At 51.8% G+C, this 16601-nt stretch overlaps 1 protein-coding gene across 1 annotated transcript; it reads left to right on the top strand.

Annotated features, from left to right (window-relative positions):
- Positions 1-10682: 10682 nt before the first annotated feature.
- Positions 10683-15969, top strand: NEURL3 (neuralized E3 ubiquitin protein ligase 3). The gene is made up of 4 exons (XM_054585453.1): positions 10683-10710; positions 13603-14088; positions 14996-15067; positions 15761-15969. Exons 1-4 carry the CDS (start codon positions 10683-10685, stop codon positions 15967-15969), a joined length of 795 nt encoding a protein of 264 aa, XP_054441428.1.
- The last annotated feature ends 632 nt before the right edge of the window (positions 15970-16601 follow it).

Here is a 16601-nt window from a genome sequence, read left to right as displayed (position 1 = left end):
GTTGCACATGGTCCACGGGTGGGCAGGGCCTTACTGACGAAGGTGGAGCACCCAGGGCTTAGGTTTCTGGGCTGGAAGACAAAGGTTTTCTCTAGTCCTCATCCACGTTCAGTTGGTTCAGTCTGTCCCAGAGTCCTCGAGGCTCACCACGAGTCTGATCCCTTGCGTACCCAGCAGAAGCTGGAAGAGTGGGGCTCAGTGGAAATGCACACGTGTTGTATTGAGTACATGTTGGGAGCAAAGACAGTGCCACTATGCAGGGAGAATTGTGCAAAAATATTCTCACTATTGTTTAAAATCTCCCACGGTGATTGTGGCTTTGTCAGTTTCCCCCTGTAATTTTGTAAACATTGGCTCTATACATTTTGAAGTTATTAGGTGCATTCAGGTTCAAGATTGTTTTCTCCTATTGGTGAATTATTCCTTTTGTCATTATATAGTGACTCCTTTTTCCCTAGTAATGAATTTTGCCTTAAAGTCCACACAGCAATATTTTCGCCAATATGTCCACTATAACAAGGGACATAAAAGAAAGAATAAGCAAATGGGACATCACCAAAATAAAAAGCTTCTGCATGGCTAAAGAAAACTTCAGCAAAATGAAAAGGGAACCAACTTGTGTGGGAAAATATATTTGCTAATGATGCCTCAGACAAGGGTTTGATCTCCAAAATATATAAAGAACTCACAGGACTCCACTCCAGGAAGACAAAAAGAATCCAACTAAAAAATGGGCAAAGGATCTGAACAGATGCTTCTCCAAGGACATACAGAGGGCCCAGAGACATATGAAAGGATGCTCAGCATCACTAGCCATCAGAGAGATGCAAATTAAAACCACAATGAGATACCGCTTCACACCAGTCAGAATGGCCATTATTAACAAATGAACAAACAACAGGTGCTGGCGAGATTGTGGAGAAAAGGGAACCCTAGTACACTGATGGTGGGAATGCAGACTGGTGCAGCCACTGTGGAAAACAGTATGGAATTTCCTTAAAAAACTAAAAACGGAACTGCCTTTTGACCCAGCAATTCCACCACTAGGATTATACCCTAAGATTTCTGAAACACCAATTCAAAAGAACCTATGCACCCCAATGTTCATAGCAGCACAAAATTTACAATAGCCAAGTACTGGAAGCAATCTAAGTGTCCATGAGTAAATGAGTGGACCAAAAAACTGTGGTACTTTTATGCAATGGAATACTACACAGCAGAAAGAAAGAAGGAGCTCCTACCCTTTCCAACAGCATGGGTGGAACTGGAGAGCATTATGCTAAATGAAATAAGCCAGGGAGCAAAAGACAAAAAGCACATGGTCTCAACTATAAGGGGAAGCTAATGAACAAAACAAACAAGCAAGCAAAATATAACAAGAGACATTGAAATAAAGAACAAACTGACAGTAACCAGAGGGGTGGCGGGAGGGAGATAACAGAGAAAAGAAGGGGAAGGGTCATCAAGAAACATGTATAAAGGACGCATGGACAAAGCCAAAGCGGGGTAGGATTGAGGGAGGGGGGTGGGAGTGGGTGGGGTGCGGAAAAGTGGTGGCAGGAAAATAGAGACAAATGTACTTGGATAACAATAAAAAAAATCAAAAAGAGAGTCTATTTTGCATAGTATTAATATCGTTACACCATCATTCTTTTGATTAATATCTCCTTAGTATAGAAATACTTCCAACATTTCTGTTATTGTGTTTTAGGTATATTTCTTACAGACAGCATATATCTAGAGTTTTAAAAATGTAATCTGAGAATCTCTGTTATATAAGTGGTAAATTCAGCCTATGTACATTTATAGTTATTATTGATATATTTGGATGTAATTTGCTATTTCTCTTATATACTATGTTCTTGCTTTTGTCTTTTCTTTTTCTGGCTTAGATTGATCAAATTTTCTTTCTCTCACCTACTTTCTCTATATTAGTTAGGATATTACACATTATATTTTTATTGTTTTAGTTGCTATGTTGGGATCATGTATATCTGATTTAACAAGGGATAAAATCAATGCCAAGGACCTTCAAAGCTTCAGCTCCAGTTATCCACCTGCTCTCTCCCAGGTATTGTTACCGAACATTCTGTCTTACTTTTAACATCCCCAGCTATGTATTATTGTTGGCAGTGGTATAAATCAATGACTAGATTTTTATGTGGATAAATTTCTTTGTTCACTGTGGTCAATTTTATTTTCCACAGATAGAGGCAACCACATCTACCATCCCACATGTCTTTCTGCAGTATGACCCTGACACTTTCCCATCAAGAAGTTATGAGTAGCCCTGGCTGGGTGGCTCAGTTGGTTGAAACATTGTCCTGTACACCAAAGGTTGTAGGTTTGATCCCCAGTCGGAGCTCATATGAAGGCAACCAGTCGATGTTTCTCTCTCACATTAATATTCTTTCTCTCTCTCTCTCTCTCTCTCTCCCCCCCCTCTCTAAAATCAACAAACATATCCTTGGGTGAGGATTAAAAAAATTTTTTTTAAGAGATGGTTAGCTCTTCTCTTCTTGAATCTGATATGACCTTCGTGACTTGTCTGAATCAAGCTCATGCACCCTCCACTCGGTCGCTCGGAACATTCACTCTGTGGACGTTCCCACAGAGAGACCGTGTGTAAGTGCCACAGCCCTCACTTACCCCGAAGCCACCTCACAAGTATTGGGAGCAGCCCTGAGAACAAAGGAAAGCAGTTTTAAAATATGCACATGCTGTCAAGTGCCTATACCACAACTGCACACTTTTCAGATGCCTTCTGGGCACTTGCCCTGGAGTCCAATTATCTTTGGGATTTGTCAAAGGGTGGAGAATTTGGGATCAGTCCTGGTTCAATGTATACTAGTTATTCAACCTTGAGCTTCAGTTTTTTTATTTGCAATGTACCCGAGTCCCACAGCCAGTAGGTGGCAGAGATCTACCTCTGTTGTGGCACTCATGGTACTTAGCACAGGGCTGGTACATCATGGGCCCCAAGAAAGGTATGCTGACTGTCTGACTAAAACAATGCTTTTAATGATGTCCCCAGTGAAGACACAACCAAGGACAGATACATGTGCTCTTACAAGTGGGAAGAAGGAAGGGCATAGAGAAGACTATTTGTATGTATACATGTACCTAAAGTACCATATTTAGCTGCCCAGAGACCCATGGGAAATCAACCCTCAGGTTAACGTAGACTCACTAAGATGGAATTCAAAGGCACTCTCTTCTTTCCCTCGATAGACATTGCCATGCATGATGAGGAGACAGAGGCACTGGGAGTCAGGAGGCACAGAGCCCAGGGGGCAGAGACACCCTATTGTTAACCCCTTTATCTCTGGGCTTAGGTTGGTTCTTATCCAGTTTCTTAAAGCTTGAGTGGGGAGGAGAGGCTCCCAAGCAGACAGAATTGGCGGGAGCACTCTCTGGTGCCCAATATTTGGAGTCCCAGCCTTGCTACACAGAGGAGGGAGTGTCAGGAGGCCTTAGGGGTGGTCCCTCCTGGCCTAGGGACAGTGCCCATGGCCCAGGCACTGGACACAATGACAATGGCCACAATGAGCATTTACAATGAACAATAGCTCCAAGGAATAGAAAGAAGATATTTCTTAGTCTCTGTGCTATTTTGGCTTTGCTGTGGGGCCAGAAGGAACTCCAGGGAATCCTGAAAAATTCTGCTAGAAAAGTCAATGATGTGTCCTCCTGGCCCACAGAGCTAGTTCTCAGCAATCACAGCTGCCTCCCACTCACCTGCACCACCCTCACAATGGAGAGCATATGGCTGGATGGCCAGCCGGTGCGTACACAGGGGGCGCACATGAGGCCTGCATGAGTGCTCACCGGCTTCGCATACGCACAACCTGCCTTCCTTCACCCCTCCCCCTCTGGCTACCACCCCCCTGTTTCTCTCCAGTAATCATTCTCTCTTTTGTCTCTTAATAATAGCTTGCTCTAATTTCTAGCTGGACACAGGGCTGTCCAGAACAAAGGTTACATTTCTTAATACTTAGCTAAACCTTGGCCAGTGGGATGTGAGCTGAAGGAAGGGGCCTGGTGAACCTTCCTGACCGTGCTCTGCTCTGGCCTCTTCCTCCCGCTGGCTGAACATGGCTACGGGGCAAGCACTCTGGGCCACATGAAAGAGGGCACTTCCCAGCAAAGAAAAACAAAAGTTAGAGGGGCCTGGCCCATAACAGCTTGGCAGAGTGGAGCCCTCAACCCCTAGACTTGTACTTCGAAGTAAATGAATCTCTATTGATAGACTGAGCCATTTTGTGCCTCTGTCACTTGCAGATGCCCTCACAGCCTATAGGATTCAGTCACTCACATTCACTCACTTCTCAAGCAGCTGTCCCTTCCTTTTGCCTCCACCCCTCCTCTGGCCCCATCCACCATTGACTTCCTCCTGGATGAACACAATGGCTCTCCCCAGCTGTCATCCCCCCCCCCGCCCCCACCCCGACACTGGAGTGAGCTGGGCCTGGCCACCTTCCGCTCCTCCCTCTCGGCCCTCTGGAATGTCATACCCCTCACATCTCCCATGTTTCTGATGTCCCTTACCGGTGTCTTTTGAGGGTCCTTATTCCTGTGCTTGTCCTGCTTATATGTTGGGTGCTCCAAAGTTTAGTCTGGAATCATCATGGGGATAAGGGTTAGACTGGCCTTGGAGTCAAAGGTGGTGTCGGGTTTCTGGGGCGGGGTGGATGTACTGTCTACTCAGCCTCCAAGCTGGTCTTTCTTTCTGGCTGGACATCACCTACGCCAACACGTCTGGGCTCATGCAGACATGTTGAGCTATCGCTCTGCTTGTAGTGCATGGATGTGGCCCCTCTCCCTCTGCTCCAGCAATGATTCTCTTTCTTAGTTTCCAAAATGGGCTGAGTTCCCCTGGAATCATCTCTGCAGAGCCCACTGAGGGTGCTGGACCACTTCTTGGCAAATGCATAACAACTCTCTCACAAGCCTCCAGTGTGGGCTGCTGACACCCCTGCCAGGAGATCTGGCTGTGCTGGGCCAGAGGTCCTCAGGGCCGTGGAGGTGCACTGTGCCCGAGATACACTCCCCAGCCAGCCCGCACAGGGCTCCCGTGGAAAGGCCGTAGGGCACAACCATGGCCCCAAGAAAGGCACCGATGGCCCCTCCAGTAACAGGAAGGAAACCCCTTCAGTGGTAGGAGCTGGTGTTTGCTGATGAGTGCAGTTGCCTGGGATAATTACTCACCCACTCAGTCCTCCTATTAGCCCTCAGGTGGGCCTCTTCATTCCCATTTTGCAGGCGAGGAAACTATGGCTCTGAAAGGGCAACCAGTTGGTCCAAGTGTTCATGGCGGTAAAGTGGTAAAGTCAGGACTCGAACCCAGCTTTGTCTGGCTCCAAAGTTTTTGTACTTACCCACTCCACTGTCCTCCTGGATGAGTAACTCAGGAGGGTCCATCAGGTTCCTCCAGCTCAACAACTGGACACTTTGCCAGTTGATCTCATCCATCTCTGTATGTCAGGTGACTTCCACATCTGTGTCCCCGGGGTTGTCCTCTCCTCTGAGCTTCCTGTGGATTCTCAGGTGCCCCTGAACCATCTGACTTGATGGCTTGTGGCTGCCCTAGGCTCAAATATACTGAGCCTAGGCTTGCTCTCAGTAAGTCCCTCCCCTGGCACCTTGCACCCCCACCCACTGTCCCCAGGACTTAGCTTTGGCTTTCTTTTGTGCCCTACAATCCTGCATTACCTCCTCCTTGGTGTCCCCAATTGTGTCATCTCCTAACAGCTCTTCTCACCTGCACTCAGTACTCTGCTTGATAGATCTTTCCCCAAAGCAGATTGCTCTGGACCCCTTCACCCTGGACTTGTGCTCAGAATCCTTCAGCAATTTCCTGTTTTCTACAAAATAAACTCCAAAACCTCCACAACATGACCTTTGTGGTTTAGTTCCTTGCTATCACCTCCCTCTACACACTGGAAGACCACTATTCCACTCTACCACTGGGCTAGACACTGCTGGCTGCCCATCCGATATCCATTTCTCCTTCTTCCTCAATAATAGAACCCCAATTTTTAGCTGCTCTCTCAGTAAAGACTGTATTTCTCAGCTTCCCTTGTAGTTAGTTGTGGCCACCTGACAAAATTTTGGCCAAAGATGACAGCAAAAGTGTTACACAAGCCCTCCAGTAAGTCTGCATAATTGGGAACTGACTTAACTGAGAGGAATGCCCTTTTGGGTCTTTCTCCTTCCTGCTGCCTGGAATGCTGATGTGCTAAATGGAGCTCCAGCAATACTTCTGGTCCATAAAGTGGCCTTGAGTGTAAAGACCAGTGCTACAATGGTGGATCAGAAAAGTAGAGAGGACCGTGGTTCCTAAGGCCATAGAGCTTTCATGGTTACCATGGACTGCCTAGGTTCAACTTATTTTATGGTAAAAAGAAATGAACACCTCTTGTTCAAGCCACTGTTCTTTTGGATATTCTGCTATATGCAAATAATCCTAATCTTAATTGATACAGCCAGACAGAACTGTGTGTAATTACATTTCTATGCCTTTGCATATGCAGTTCCTTCTCCCTGGTATACCTTTCTTTCCTTTCCTGCTCTTGAAAACCCAATTATCCTTCTGGATCAATTTTAAGGCCTGCTGCTTCACAAAACCTTTGCCCATTCCCTGGGCGTAACAACCCCTTGTGGCACCCGTGACTTTTCCAGTCCTCAGTTTGGCCCTCTTGTAGCACTCACCTAAGTACTAGGGAGGAGTTGAATTGACTGAGGGACAAGGTCTGGATTTTCTTCAATTTCTGGCTACCCAGAAATTGGACAGTTCCTGGCAGACAGTAGGTACTCAGTAAATTTCTGTTGAACACACACACACACACACACACACACACACACACACACCCAGCACAGATGCCACAGTTTCTAGAGAAGAGACCCTCTGACAGATGTGTATGGGAAGAGTGGGGCACAGGAAGAAGGTAAACAAGAAAGAGAAGAGATATCTCCCCTTCCCCTCTCTGGCAGGCTGAGCAGCCAGGTAGGCTCCCCTCCCCCACTCCCCTCTCTGGCAGGCTCCACATTCACACCAGGAGGGGGTGCTCTTGTTACTGGCAAGGCAAGAACCAGGGCACTCAGGACAGTGGAGGGCATAGCAGAACCAGGGCTCAGAAAGACCTGGACACGTCAGCAGGGTGGAAGTAACCTCACAGACTTAACTAGGGGCTGGTTACTTTATTGGCATACGCTGGCCTCTGTCTCCTGCCCTCTAGCCCGAAGGCCCGGGGTGTGGATCCAGGTATTGACCCAGAGGATTTGATAGACCTACAGAGTTGTTCGAGTGCTCATGGGCAGGAAGTGAGTGGGTATGAGGAGAGCGAGTGCTGGGGACGCGGGTGGGAGAGCCTGTGTGGCCCCGACCTTTTTCCTCCAGAGTATGGGACCCATGGTCAGTTCTGGTTTTTTTCCACAAGGTGGAAGTGTTGGCTAAGTGATCGGGCTTCCACAGCAGGTTTTTTCCATCATTCACCAGCTTATTCAGAATCAGAATTTTAGGGCTGGAAGGGAATTTAGCTAATATATAATTAAGATGCAACTGACATGCTATTTGAAGGTCCAGCCAAATGGATTTTTCCATATATATACACAGCAGCGGGTGAAGATGGAGGACACTGTCAGCGTCCCAGAGGCTCCTGTGTACCCCTCTGGAAAGTGATCACTGTCCTGACTTCTAACAGCAAAGATTAGCTTTCCTGTTTCTTAACTTCACATGAATGGCAGCATCTGCTGGGTGCTGTGTGGATCTCTTCTGGATCACGCTGGCGGGGTTTAACACCGTTGTCAGGATAGCAGTAATTTATTTTTATGGCCATGGTGCGACCGCAGGTGATTTCCCATTCCACACTCTGTTGGTGGGAGTGGGAGGTTGGGTGCTGCAGGGAGCGGCCCTGAGACAGAGGTTACTGATGGAGCACATTAGGGAGCATTCTGGGGATCCACACCTGAGTACGTGGGACTAGACAGAGGAGGGAGCCTGGACTGCGGAGCAATTGCAACAGAAACCACTTGAGGGCAGTGCCCCAGCCTCTGAGGTACAGAGGCCTTCATTCCTGAAGTGGGACCTGAGCAACGCGTTGCAGCATCCAGCACAACTGACGTTGGGGTTGTTTCTGGTTTGTCACGAACAATGCTGCTCTGCACAGTTCTGTAGCAGTCTTTGTAGCCATCGGCACCTGAGCCTGCTGGACACTCACCCAGCAGTGGAATGGCTGGGTCTTTCATTAGCTGGGCAGGTGGGCAATTGTCAAACTGCCACACTGTACTGTCTGGTACTGACAGCTCCTTGCTGACTACCTACTGTGAGCATGGCCCTGATTGTTCTAGGGCCCAGTTTCTAGGCATGGCAGCCCCCTGCCCTCTGAGATTTTGGCCTGATGGGAGTAGTTGAGCTCAAGCAAGTATAATAAGGTGGGGCCCCAGAGCCCTGATGGCAGGCAACACAGGGGCTGGGCTGGTGTCCCAGGTTGGGTGCCTGTGGTTTTCCACTTCTGTTCAGCCGCAGGCTGGTACGAACCCTGGACAAGCCCTCAGCTTCTTTAGCTGTATGGTGGGGACTGAAACAGTCATCCAGAAGCATCTCATAGCACTGCAGGTATCTTAGGGCTGACCTCTGTGAAAGCCCTTTGAACTGGTGGTGTCCTTGGCAAACTGCCTGCCAGTGAGGGGACAGTGAGGAGGGAGGCATGTGGGGAGTTGCAGGGTCAGGGAGGAGGTGCAGAGGCCTCAGAAGCTACGGCCCCCATTCCTCCCCACTGGTTTTGAGGCCCTCAGCGCATCCTGCAGTACTGGCGACAGCCACCAGGGGCCATCTCAATCACAGAGGCTGACCTGCAAAGGGCCAGTTACTGCCTTTCTTGGAACAAGCATTTAGAACAGCCTGTTGTACCGTTAGCCTGGAGGGGAGGGGAGGGTGCATGCTGTATGGCGGGGCGGCCTCTGCCTCATACTCAGGCTACCAGTCAGCAACTACCCATAAAGCTCCCACTGTGTGTCAGCACAGTTGAATGGGGAAGATGTTGATAGCCAGTGAGTGCCCAGAAGGAAAGGAGAGGAGGGAGAAGACTCTGCAGCACCCAAAGAGAAGGGGATGCCCTGTGCCCGAATCCCCCAGGCTGGGCCAGCAAGACCATAAACCAAGGGCCCTCGCTTCAGGCTGGACCAGCTGGAACCATCAACCTTGGACTCATGGTACATGCTGCTGGCCTCTCACTGGTTTGCCTCTGGTCTTTGCTTCTAGAGGAGAAACTGAGGGAGCCTGGCAGGGTGCATGGTGTGGAAGAGAAGGTTCAGAGTGTCAGCGGCATCTTCTGAAGTCACCTGGGGCCAGGCTCCTGTTGCCTCTCCATCACTAAGACCAAAGTTACAGCACATGGGGCTGGAAGGGTCCCATGGATCAGCTCTCCCTGGCTTCCTGTTTTACGCATGGGGAGACCAGGGCACAGAGAGGACAAGGGAGGTCAAGGAAACTCAAGAGGTAGAACGTGGGTCTCCAAAGCCCCCTCCTTTCCCACCTGCTACTTCCCCAGACCTGTCACTAGCACCAGTACTCCCTGCTGCACCAGGGACTTGCATGGGAATATCTGTCCCTTTAGCCACTTTCAGAGAAGTCATGATCATGGCCTTGACTTGAGGTCCTGAGAAGGGCTTAGCCTGGAGGTGGAGACCAGGCTACTCACAAGCCTCCAGACTAAGCCAGGGTCTTTCTCTGAAATCGGGTCCACAGAACCACCCTGTGAGGAAGCATTGTGCTGCCAGGCACACCCAGACCTTCTGCGTCGATCCACATTTAATAAGCTCTCCAGGAGAGCCGTGTGTGTGTGTGTGTGTGTGTGTGTGTGTGTGTGTGTGTGTGAAAATGTGAGAAGCACTGGGTTAGAGCCAGCCACTTGGCCTCCCCCAGCCTCAGTGTCCTTGTGGAAATGGAAGGGCAGAGGCTCTCTTGCCTCTTTGTCACAGCTGATATACTGGGAGCCAGGCCTTTGGACATCCTTTCTGGGAATGACTTGCACTTTGGAGTGGGTTCTAGAAAGTGAAACTCCAGCCTCAGCAAGGTTGGGGGAGCGATCACACCCTCCCGTCCCACCTACCTCACCGTCTCCCTGGGAAGACCTGGGCTGGGCCACTCTGCAAGCCCTGGGATGCAGTGAATTCAGTTAGCCCACTTCAGCAACAGTGACTAAGTAAGTGCCTTCTGTGTGCTGGGTGAATCGCTGCCCTGCCTGTATATTCAAATTAACCAAGGTGCTTTTAAAAATGGCTAATGCTGGCCCTGCCCCAGGCTGCTGGAATCAGGACCTCTGGGTCAGGTACTGGCACAGGTACTTATGAACGTGCTTCAGGCAATTATAATGCACAGCCCGTTGGGAGTGACCGCTCAGAGGTGGGTAAGAAGTCTACCGAAAGTCCCACCCCTGCCATCCCAGGCCCTGCTTCTCCCAGGCCGGCGAGCTGGGCAGATCTGCTGCTCTGGGAAACACTGGGAAAGTCCACGGATATTTTAATCTGTGACAACAATATCTAATTAATCATCAACCCTGTAACATGATCTCAGACTATAACAAGGGGACCTGTGGAGCTCACTCTAGAAACCTGTCTACTGGCCTCTTCAGACAATTCCTCCCAGACCCAGGGACCCTGAGCCCGAGAATCCCAGGCCAATGGGGGCCCAGATCTGCTCCCAGGCTGGTAAGTGGGAGCCATAGCTTGGTCTGTAGACAGGGATACAAGAAGCAGAGGAGACCGTGGGTCATTGCTGGGGAGAAATTCAGGGGGCAGAGGTGTAGTCAGTGTAAACATCACTCAGAAAGAACTTCCAATACAGGCTGAGCCAACTTAGCTGGTGAGCTCTGGTCGTGAGGCAGTGAGGTTGTAAACTTCTTGTCCCTGTGAGGATCCAACAGAGGCCAGTGACTAAGTCTGGCATCCCTGTAGTGCCAGCTGACACACATGACCTAGCTGCCTCCAGGTCCTGTTGTATAAGGGGAAGACTGGCTAGGTGGGGAACGGTAGAGTTTAGGGGGCCTGGTGGAAGACGAGGGGTCCCAGCTCTGAAAGCTGAGCTGTGGGACCGGGGCCAAGTCATTTTGCCCTGGGGCCTCAGTTTCCTCACCCAAGGCAGAGCCTCTGCAGCCCAGCTGCTGGCTCACAGGACTGCGGGCAGCAGAAAGCAAAGGTGCACCTCACCAGGGCCGCAGTGCTCCTCGGAGTGAGGGGCCGAGATGGAAAATCTGGGCTTTTACCTCCGAGGATAGGACCGCATCGTGGGACGCTGCTCCCTCCCAGGCAGAGCCCCCCTCCCCTAGCAGCACTGAGGCTCTCACACCAACAGCAGGTGGCACCAAGAGCCTGGGGGTGGGGAGGGGTCAAGCCGCCGCTGCTGCTTTGGTAACTGTGTTTGGATCCTAGGCACCAGTGGTGCCAAGGGGAGGCAGCACGGGAGTGCATGGGTGGGGTGGGCTCCACACCTTTTCAGCCGCTGTGAGCCAGCTCCAAACGCAGAGCCCTGTGCAGAGTGGAAGATGGGCCCTGGTGGGCTGTGCAGTCCTGCAGGCCCCCTGGAGCCCCTTGGCTTCTCTCCCAGAAGCACCTTGCAGGGGCCACACTCAGGCCATTGTGAGGGGCTGTGAGGTTGCTTGTTCAGAGAGCCTGAGCATGCAGCTGACCCCAGGGTGCTCTAGGCCCCTGGCTGCCTGTGACCTGTGCAGCTGGGCGTCCTCTCAGCCTCCCTCCACTGACCGTGGAGAGTACATAGTCCCTACGGGCTGCTGGGAAGCCCCTGAGGCTGGGATGGGCAAGCTTTGCAGACTGTCAGATTCCTGTCCAGGATGAAGCCTGCTTTCCTGGGGCCCTCCGGCCACCCCCTGCCCCCCGCCCCCGCCCCCATCCTGCTGAGGGACTCATGCAACCACCAAGGCTACTCCGGGGAGTTCCTCCTCCTCCCTGCGCTGTCTTCCAGTCAGCCAGCTCCCTGGCTTCTGTCTTTCTTCTTCCTTCTCCCCTCACTCCCCTCCTGCCCTCCGGGTCAGTTCTGCCTGAGTCTGCCTCTGTCCAAGCAGCTGAACAGGGAACGGGATGGGAACTCCAACCACTGACCCTTCCTGAGGGAGGAGAGCCAGTTTCCAGCCAGGACAAGACTCATCTCTGCAGGTTACCCTCTCAGCCCAAGGAGCTGACCATGAGGGGTCTCCTGTTTTCCCAACCCAAGGTGGTGGCCTTTTCCCCGTAGGAGCTGCACTGGGTGGGGCTGAGGCAACCCCTCTTTGAACCCCAGCTCTGCCCTGCAGAGCAGGAGGCTGTGTGCCCTCTGTCTGGCAGGGTGGTGGCAGCAACAGACCTGGTGATATGTGTGGAGGGCTTGAACGCCACTCACCACCCTAACCAAGCCCATTCCAGGGCTCCTCTCCAGTTCTCACTTCAGGGATGGACAGCGAACCAGCCAAGTAAGGCAGGAAGGTGGCCTTCGCCCTCCCAGGTGGGTGTTGGCTGATTACAACGGGAACTCCTCCCTGCCCCCATCCACCCCCCAATGCCTGCCCAGGTGGACACTTAACTCTTCACATTCAAATACCTGGGGACTCCTCTGGGCTGGGGTCGGACTCAGGTTCAAATTTAATTTACCTCTTTTTATTTTCAGCCTCCTTCATCCAACCCAGAAAGAGCAGGGCCAGGAGGGAAGGAGGGAAGAGAGGAGGGAAGTTGTAAGCCTAGGGAAGCTGGCTAAGAGCAGTCCTGGGCAGGAAGCTTCCCCAGCTTCCTCCAGGCCTCCCCCAGGCTGCTGGAGTTGAGATGAAGGGCTGCCCAGTAAGCAACTTTCCTTTCCTAGCTGCCAAATAGAGTTAGCTGAGGAAGTCCCTTGATTTCAAAGCTCATCCCAGGCCTTGAAGGGGTATCTGGGGTCCCTCTTCCAGCCCGTGCCCCACCAGAGAGGAGCTCCCCGGACCTCCTCTCTCCCAGGGCAAGAACATCACCCTCACTGGGCGTCTGGCCTTCACAAGTGATGCAGGTTCTTCGCGGGAAGATCAGAAAGTCAGACAAGAGAAAATGCAGCACCAACACCATCAGCCAGAACCAAGCACAGTTAGGGGGTCTATCTCTTTCAGGTTGTTTCCAGATACAGACTTCAGACGTGTACATTAAACAAATACATCTGTGGAACAAAGCCAGGACTACACGATACGAACCGTTCTCAAACCTGCTCTTTCTGTGTAATGACATATAACCATACCCAGCACTGAAAGCCTGTACCTTGCAGCATCAGCGCTTTTAACTTTTACAACCACCCTGCAGGGAGGGGAACTGAGGCTTGAGGGGTTTCACGGAACTCAGATTCCAAACAGGCGAAGTGAGCTCCTCGCCAGCTCTGAGCAGGTCTCTGGGGGTCCCCCGGATGAGGGTCGGGGCAGTAGCCCCGGGAAAGCCGAGGATGGTGGAAATCTCCTCCCCATAAGGGTCAAGGTTGTCCCAGGATGCTGTGGCATTGGGGTGGGGGTAGTTGCGGGGGAGAGGGAATGGCCAAAGTGGCTGGATGACCCGGTGGGTCCGCGCCGGCCCTCACTAACCTCCCCCTGCCCGCTGCAGACACCGAGGAGCCCCTGGAGATCCTTCGCTTCCATCCCGAGGCCAAAGGCGCGCAGGTGCTCCTGGACGCCAAGCGGATGTCTGCGTGCCGACTCGCCACTTTCCACGACGGCATCGTGTTCAGCCAGCGGCCCGTGCGGCCCAGGGAGCGCGTGGCACTGCGCGTGCTAAGGCACGAGGGCGGCTGGCACGGTGGCCTCCGCGTGGGCTTCACGCGCCTGAACCCCGCGTATGTGCCGGCGCCCAGCCTGCCTCCCTTCCTGTGCCCAGACCTGGAGCAGCAGAGCCCGACGTGGGCGGCGATGCTGCCTGACGCCTGCGCGCTGGCTGGGGACGTTGCTCACTTCTGGGTGAACCGCCGCAGCCGGCTCTACGCCCTGGTAAACGGGGGCCGGAGGCTTCTGCTGCGCAAGGGCGTGCCCATGGGCGCCCCGCTCTGGGCCGTGATGGATGTGTACGGGACCACAAAGGCCGTCGAGCTGCTCGGTGAGGCAACTCGCTCCTTCAAGGCACCGCCCCTGGGGGGAGGTGGACGATCGGGAGTTACTCCTCCCGCATTCAGAGCCTAGGGGAGAACCATTTATCTGTTCGTTTGTTATATTCAGTTTTTCCATCAGCCCCTGCCAGTGTCGGGTATGAAGATGGAAGCTGGGGACAAAACCCAGCTATAGGAAGGGCAACCTGTCCCTAAAGAATGATAGGGCTGATCCCCTTTCACAAAGGAAGAAATTTGGGAGTGGGGATTTGCAGTCTAAAGTAGGATTTAGTTTACTGGGGACAAGGGTGACAAACCAAGAGGACATGGTGTGAGGGGTAGAAGTGAGCAGGAAGACAGCCTGTGGGGCAAGGGTGAGATGTACGAGTCAGCGAGTCAGCGGGTGGAAACAAGACTATCCCTCCAGCCGCCTGCAAGGAGAGTGGCTTTCAGGGGAGCCAGTAGATACAGAAACGCCCATAAGAAGAAATTTTGGTATTCCCGGGCTAGCGGTTCACGGTTCACGGTCTCCCCGCAGCACGGCTTGTCACGGCTGCTGGAGCCTCGCCCCTGGAGAGCCTGATTTGGTCAAGCTGTGAGGTGGGACCCAAGCAGCTGTTTTCTCCCTTTTCTGCTGGATTTTCATGCTGAGTGATACTGAGGGTCTCCATTCTCAGGCAGAGGCAGGAAAGAGGAGGTGTCTGAGGATGGTTGGTTAAGAAAAAGGATGCACAGCCCCACAAATTCTCTGCTGGGTTAAACTGAGAAAGGAACAGCTAGGATGGGGCTATTAGGTCTGCTGGGGGCTCACGCACTGCCACCCAGAAAAGAAAGGCGATGGGCACTGCCTCAGGGGTAGGGAGACAGGAGCACCCCGGCTTTGCTTTCCACAGGCCTGAGTCTCCCTCTCTATCCCAGATCCGACAGCCAGTGCCTTCCCCACAGCCTCACCCTGGGCCCTCCCAGAGGAGACTCCCTCTGACCCTGAAGGTGAGTGGCTTCCTGCAATGCCAGGAACTCCCCAGGCCTCCATCCCCAGGTGGGGGGACGCCCGGGAGGTCGGGGGGACGGACCCAGCCCCAGGATCTCAGGAAAGTCTTTCAAGTCCCATCAAGTCTCTCATAGGCTTTAGGCCAAACAATTTGGTTCTGCCTACTTGAACCTAAAAGCAATGGTGGCTATGCAGTGGATTTTTTGTGTTTTTATTTTTAAGTAGTTTAACAGCTCTGCATTCTAGAACATTGGCTATTGTACAAGTTACAAGAGCACATCTGTGAGCAGATGATATTTTGTCCCTGTGTTACAAAAGCAATCCTTGTTCACAGTAAAAGCTTTCCCAAACAGGAATAAAAAAAAAACAATTATTAAGGGATAAAGAAGGAAGTAAAAAGAAAAAAATCACCCATTACTTCCTAGGTGGATTTCCTCCCAGTCATATATACATGAGAAATTGTTTGTGCTTTGTTTTCTTTTTTCTACACAGCAATTTTATGATATAGCTGTGATGTACATTATGGCTTTCTTACCAATTTTTTTTCACTTGATTACATTATGAGCATTTTCTCACAAGGTAATATTTTTCCCAGTACGACTGCCTGGTTCTCTGTTCTGTGTCTATAACATGAGTAAGCTGCCCACCCCTTGACCCCTCTTGCCCCTGACCTGTGTTGTCCCCATTCCCAGCCACAGCAGAAGAGGAGTGTGCCATCTGCCTGCACTGTACTGCCAACACCTGCCTTGTCCCTTGTGGTCACACACACTTCTGCAGCTGCTGCGCCTGTCGGGTCTTCAGGGACACAGCCAAGTGCCCCATGTGTCGCTGCGAGATTGAGGGGGTGGTCCTGGCACGGGGCCCACGTGCTCGGAGGACTGGGGAAGGCCTTCCTGCGTGAGTGGCAAAGTGGGCCTAACTCTGAGCTGGTCCCTACAGGGGGAGAAGGGGCAGCCCACCCTCTTTCTGCAGAAAAGTCAGAAAGGCTGGTAATGAGAACAGCATAGAGAGGGAGGTAGAGGATGATGGCTTTTCCCCTTCCCCGATAGGTTAGGGCCAGTGGTACAAGGAGGAGTCCCTCTTCCTGCCCACACCAGAATTATCTCTCTGATGGGGGCCTGGTTGTAGACAGTGGCTCAGCAGTGGCCAGCGGGCTTGAGGTCCCTCTGCTTAGCTCCAAGTTCCTTCATGCCCAGGGTTTGTCAAGGCTTTTGGCTGGCCACTTGGCATAGCCACCATTGACCTAGCAATCCCTGGCACCCATAAGTGCCAAGGTTCATGGGACAGCAAGAACCCACATGTGCCAATAAGGAGTATCTTTGTTCAGAGATGGGTGGCCTGACCCCTGGTTTTATAGCTGAGGAAGTTAAGGTATCTGCATTTGCCCATGGTGACCCTGCCCATTTGGGGCTTGAGAAGCAAGACCAGATGCATGGAACCATCTGCATGGAATGTTTACAGTCCCATGTGGGAGCTGGTTCACTGCTGACAAGTCCTCAGTAAAGTGAGTCAGGAGTTACCCACCTTGCAGCA

This window comes from Pteronotus mesoamericanus, unplaced genomic scaffold (genome assembly GCF_021234165.1).
Source record: "Pteronotus mesoamericanus isolate MK-2021 breed Mesoamerican mustached bat unplaced genomic scaffold, CSHL_Meso_final contig_121, whole genome shotgun sequence".
NCBI classification, from domain to species: Eukaryota; Metazoa; Chordata; class Mammalia; order Chiroptera; family Mormoopidae; genus Pteronotus; species Pteronotus mesoamericanus.
This window is presented reverse-complemented; position numbering and strand designations above follow the sequence as displayed.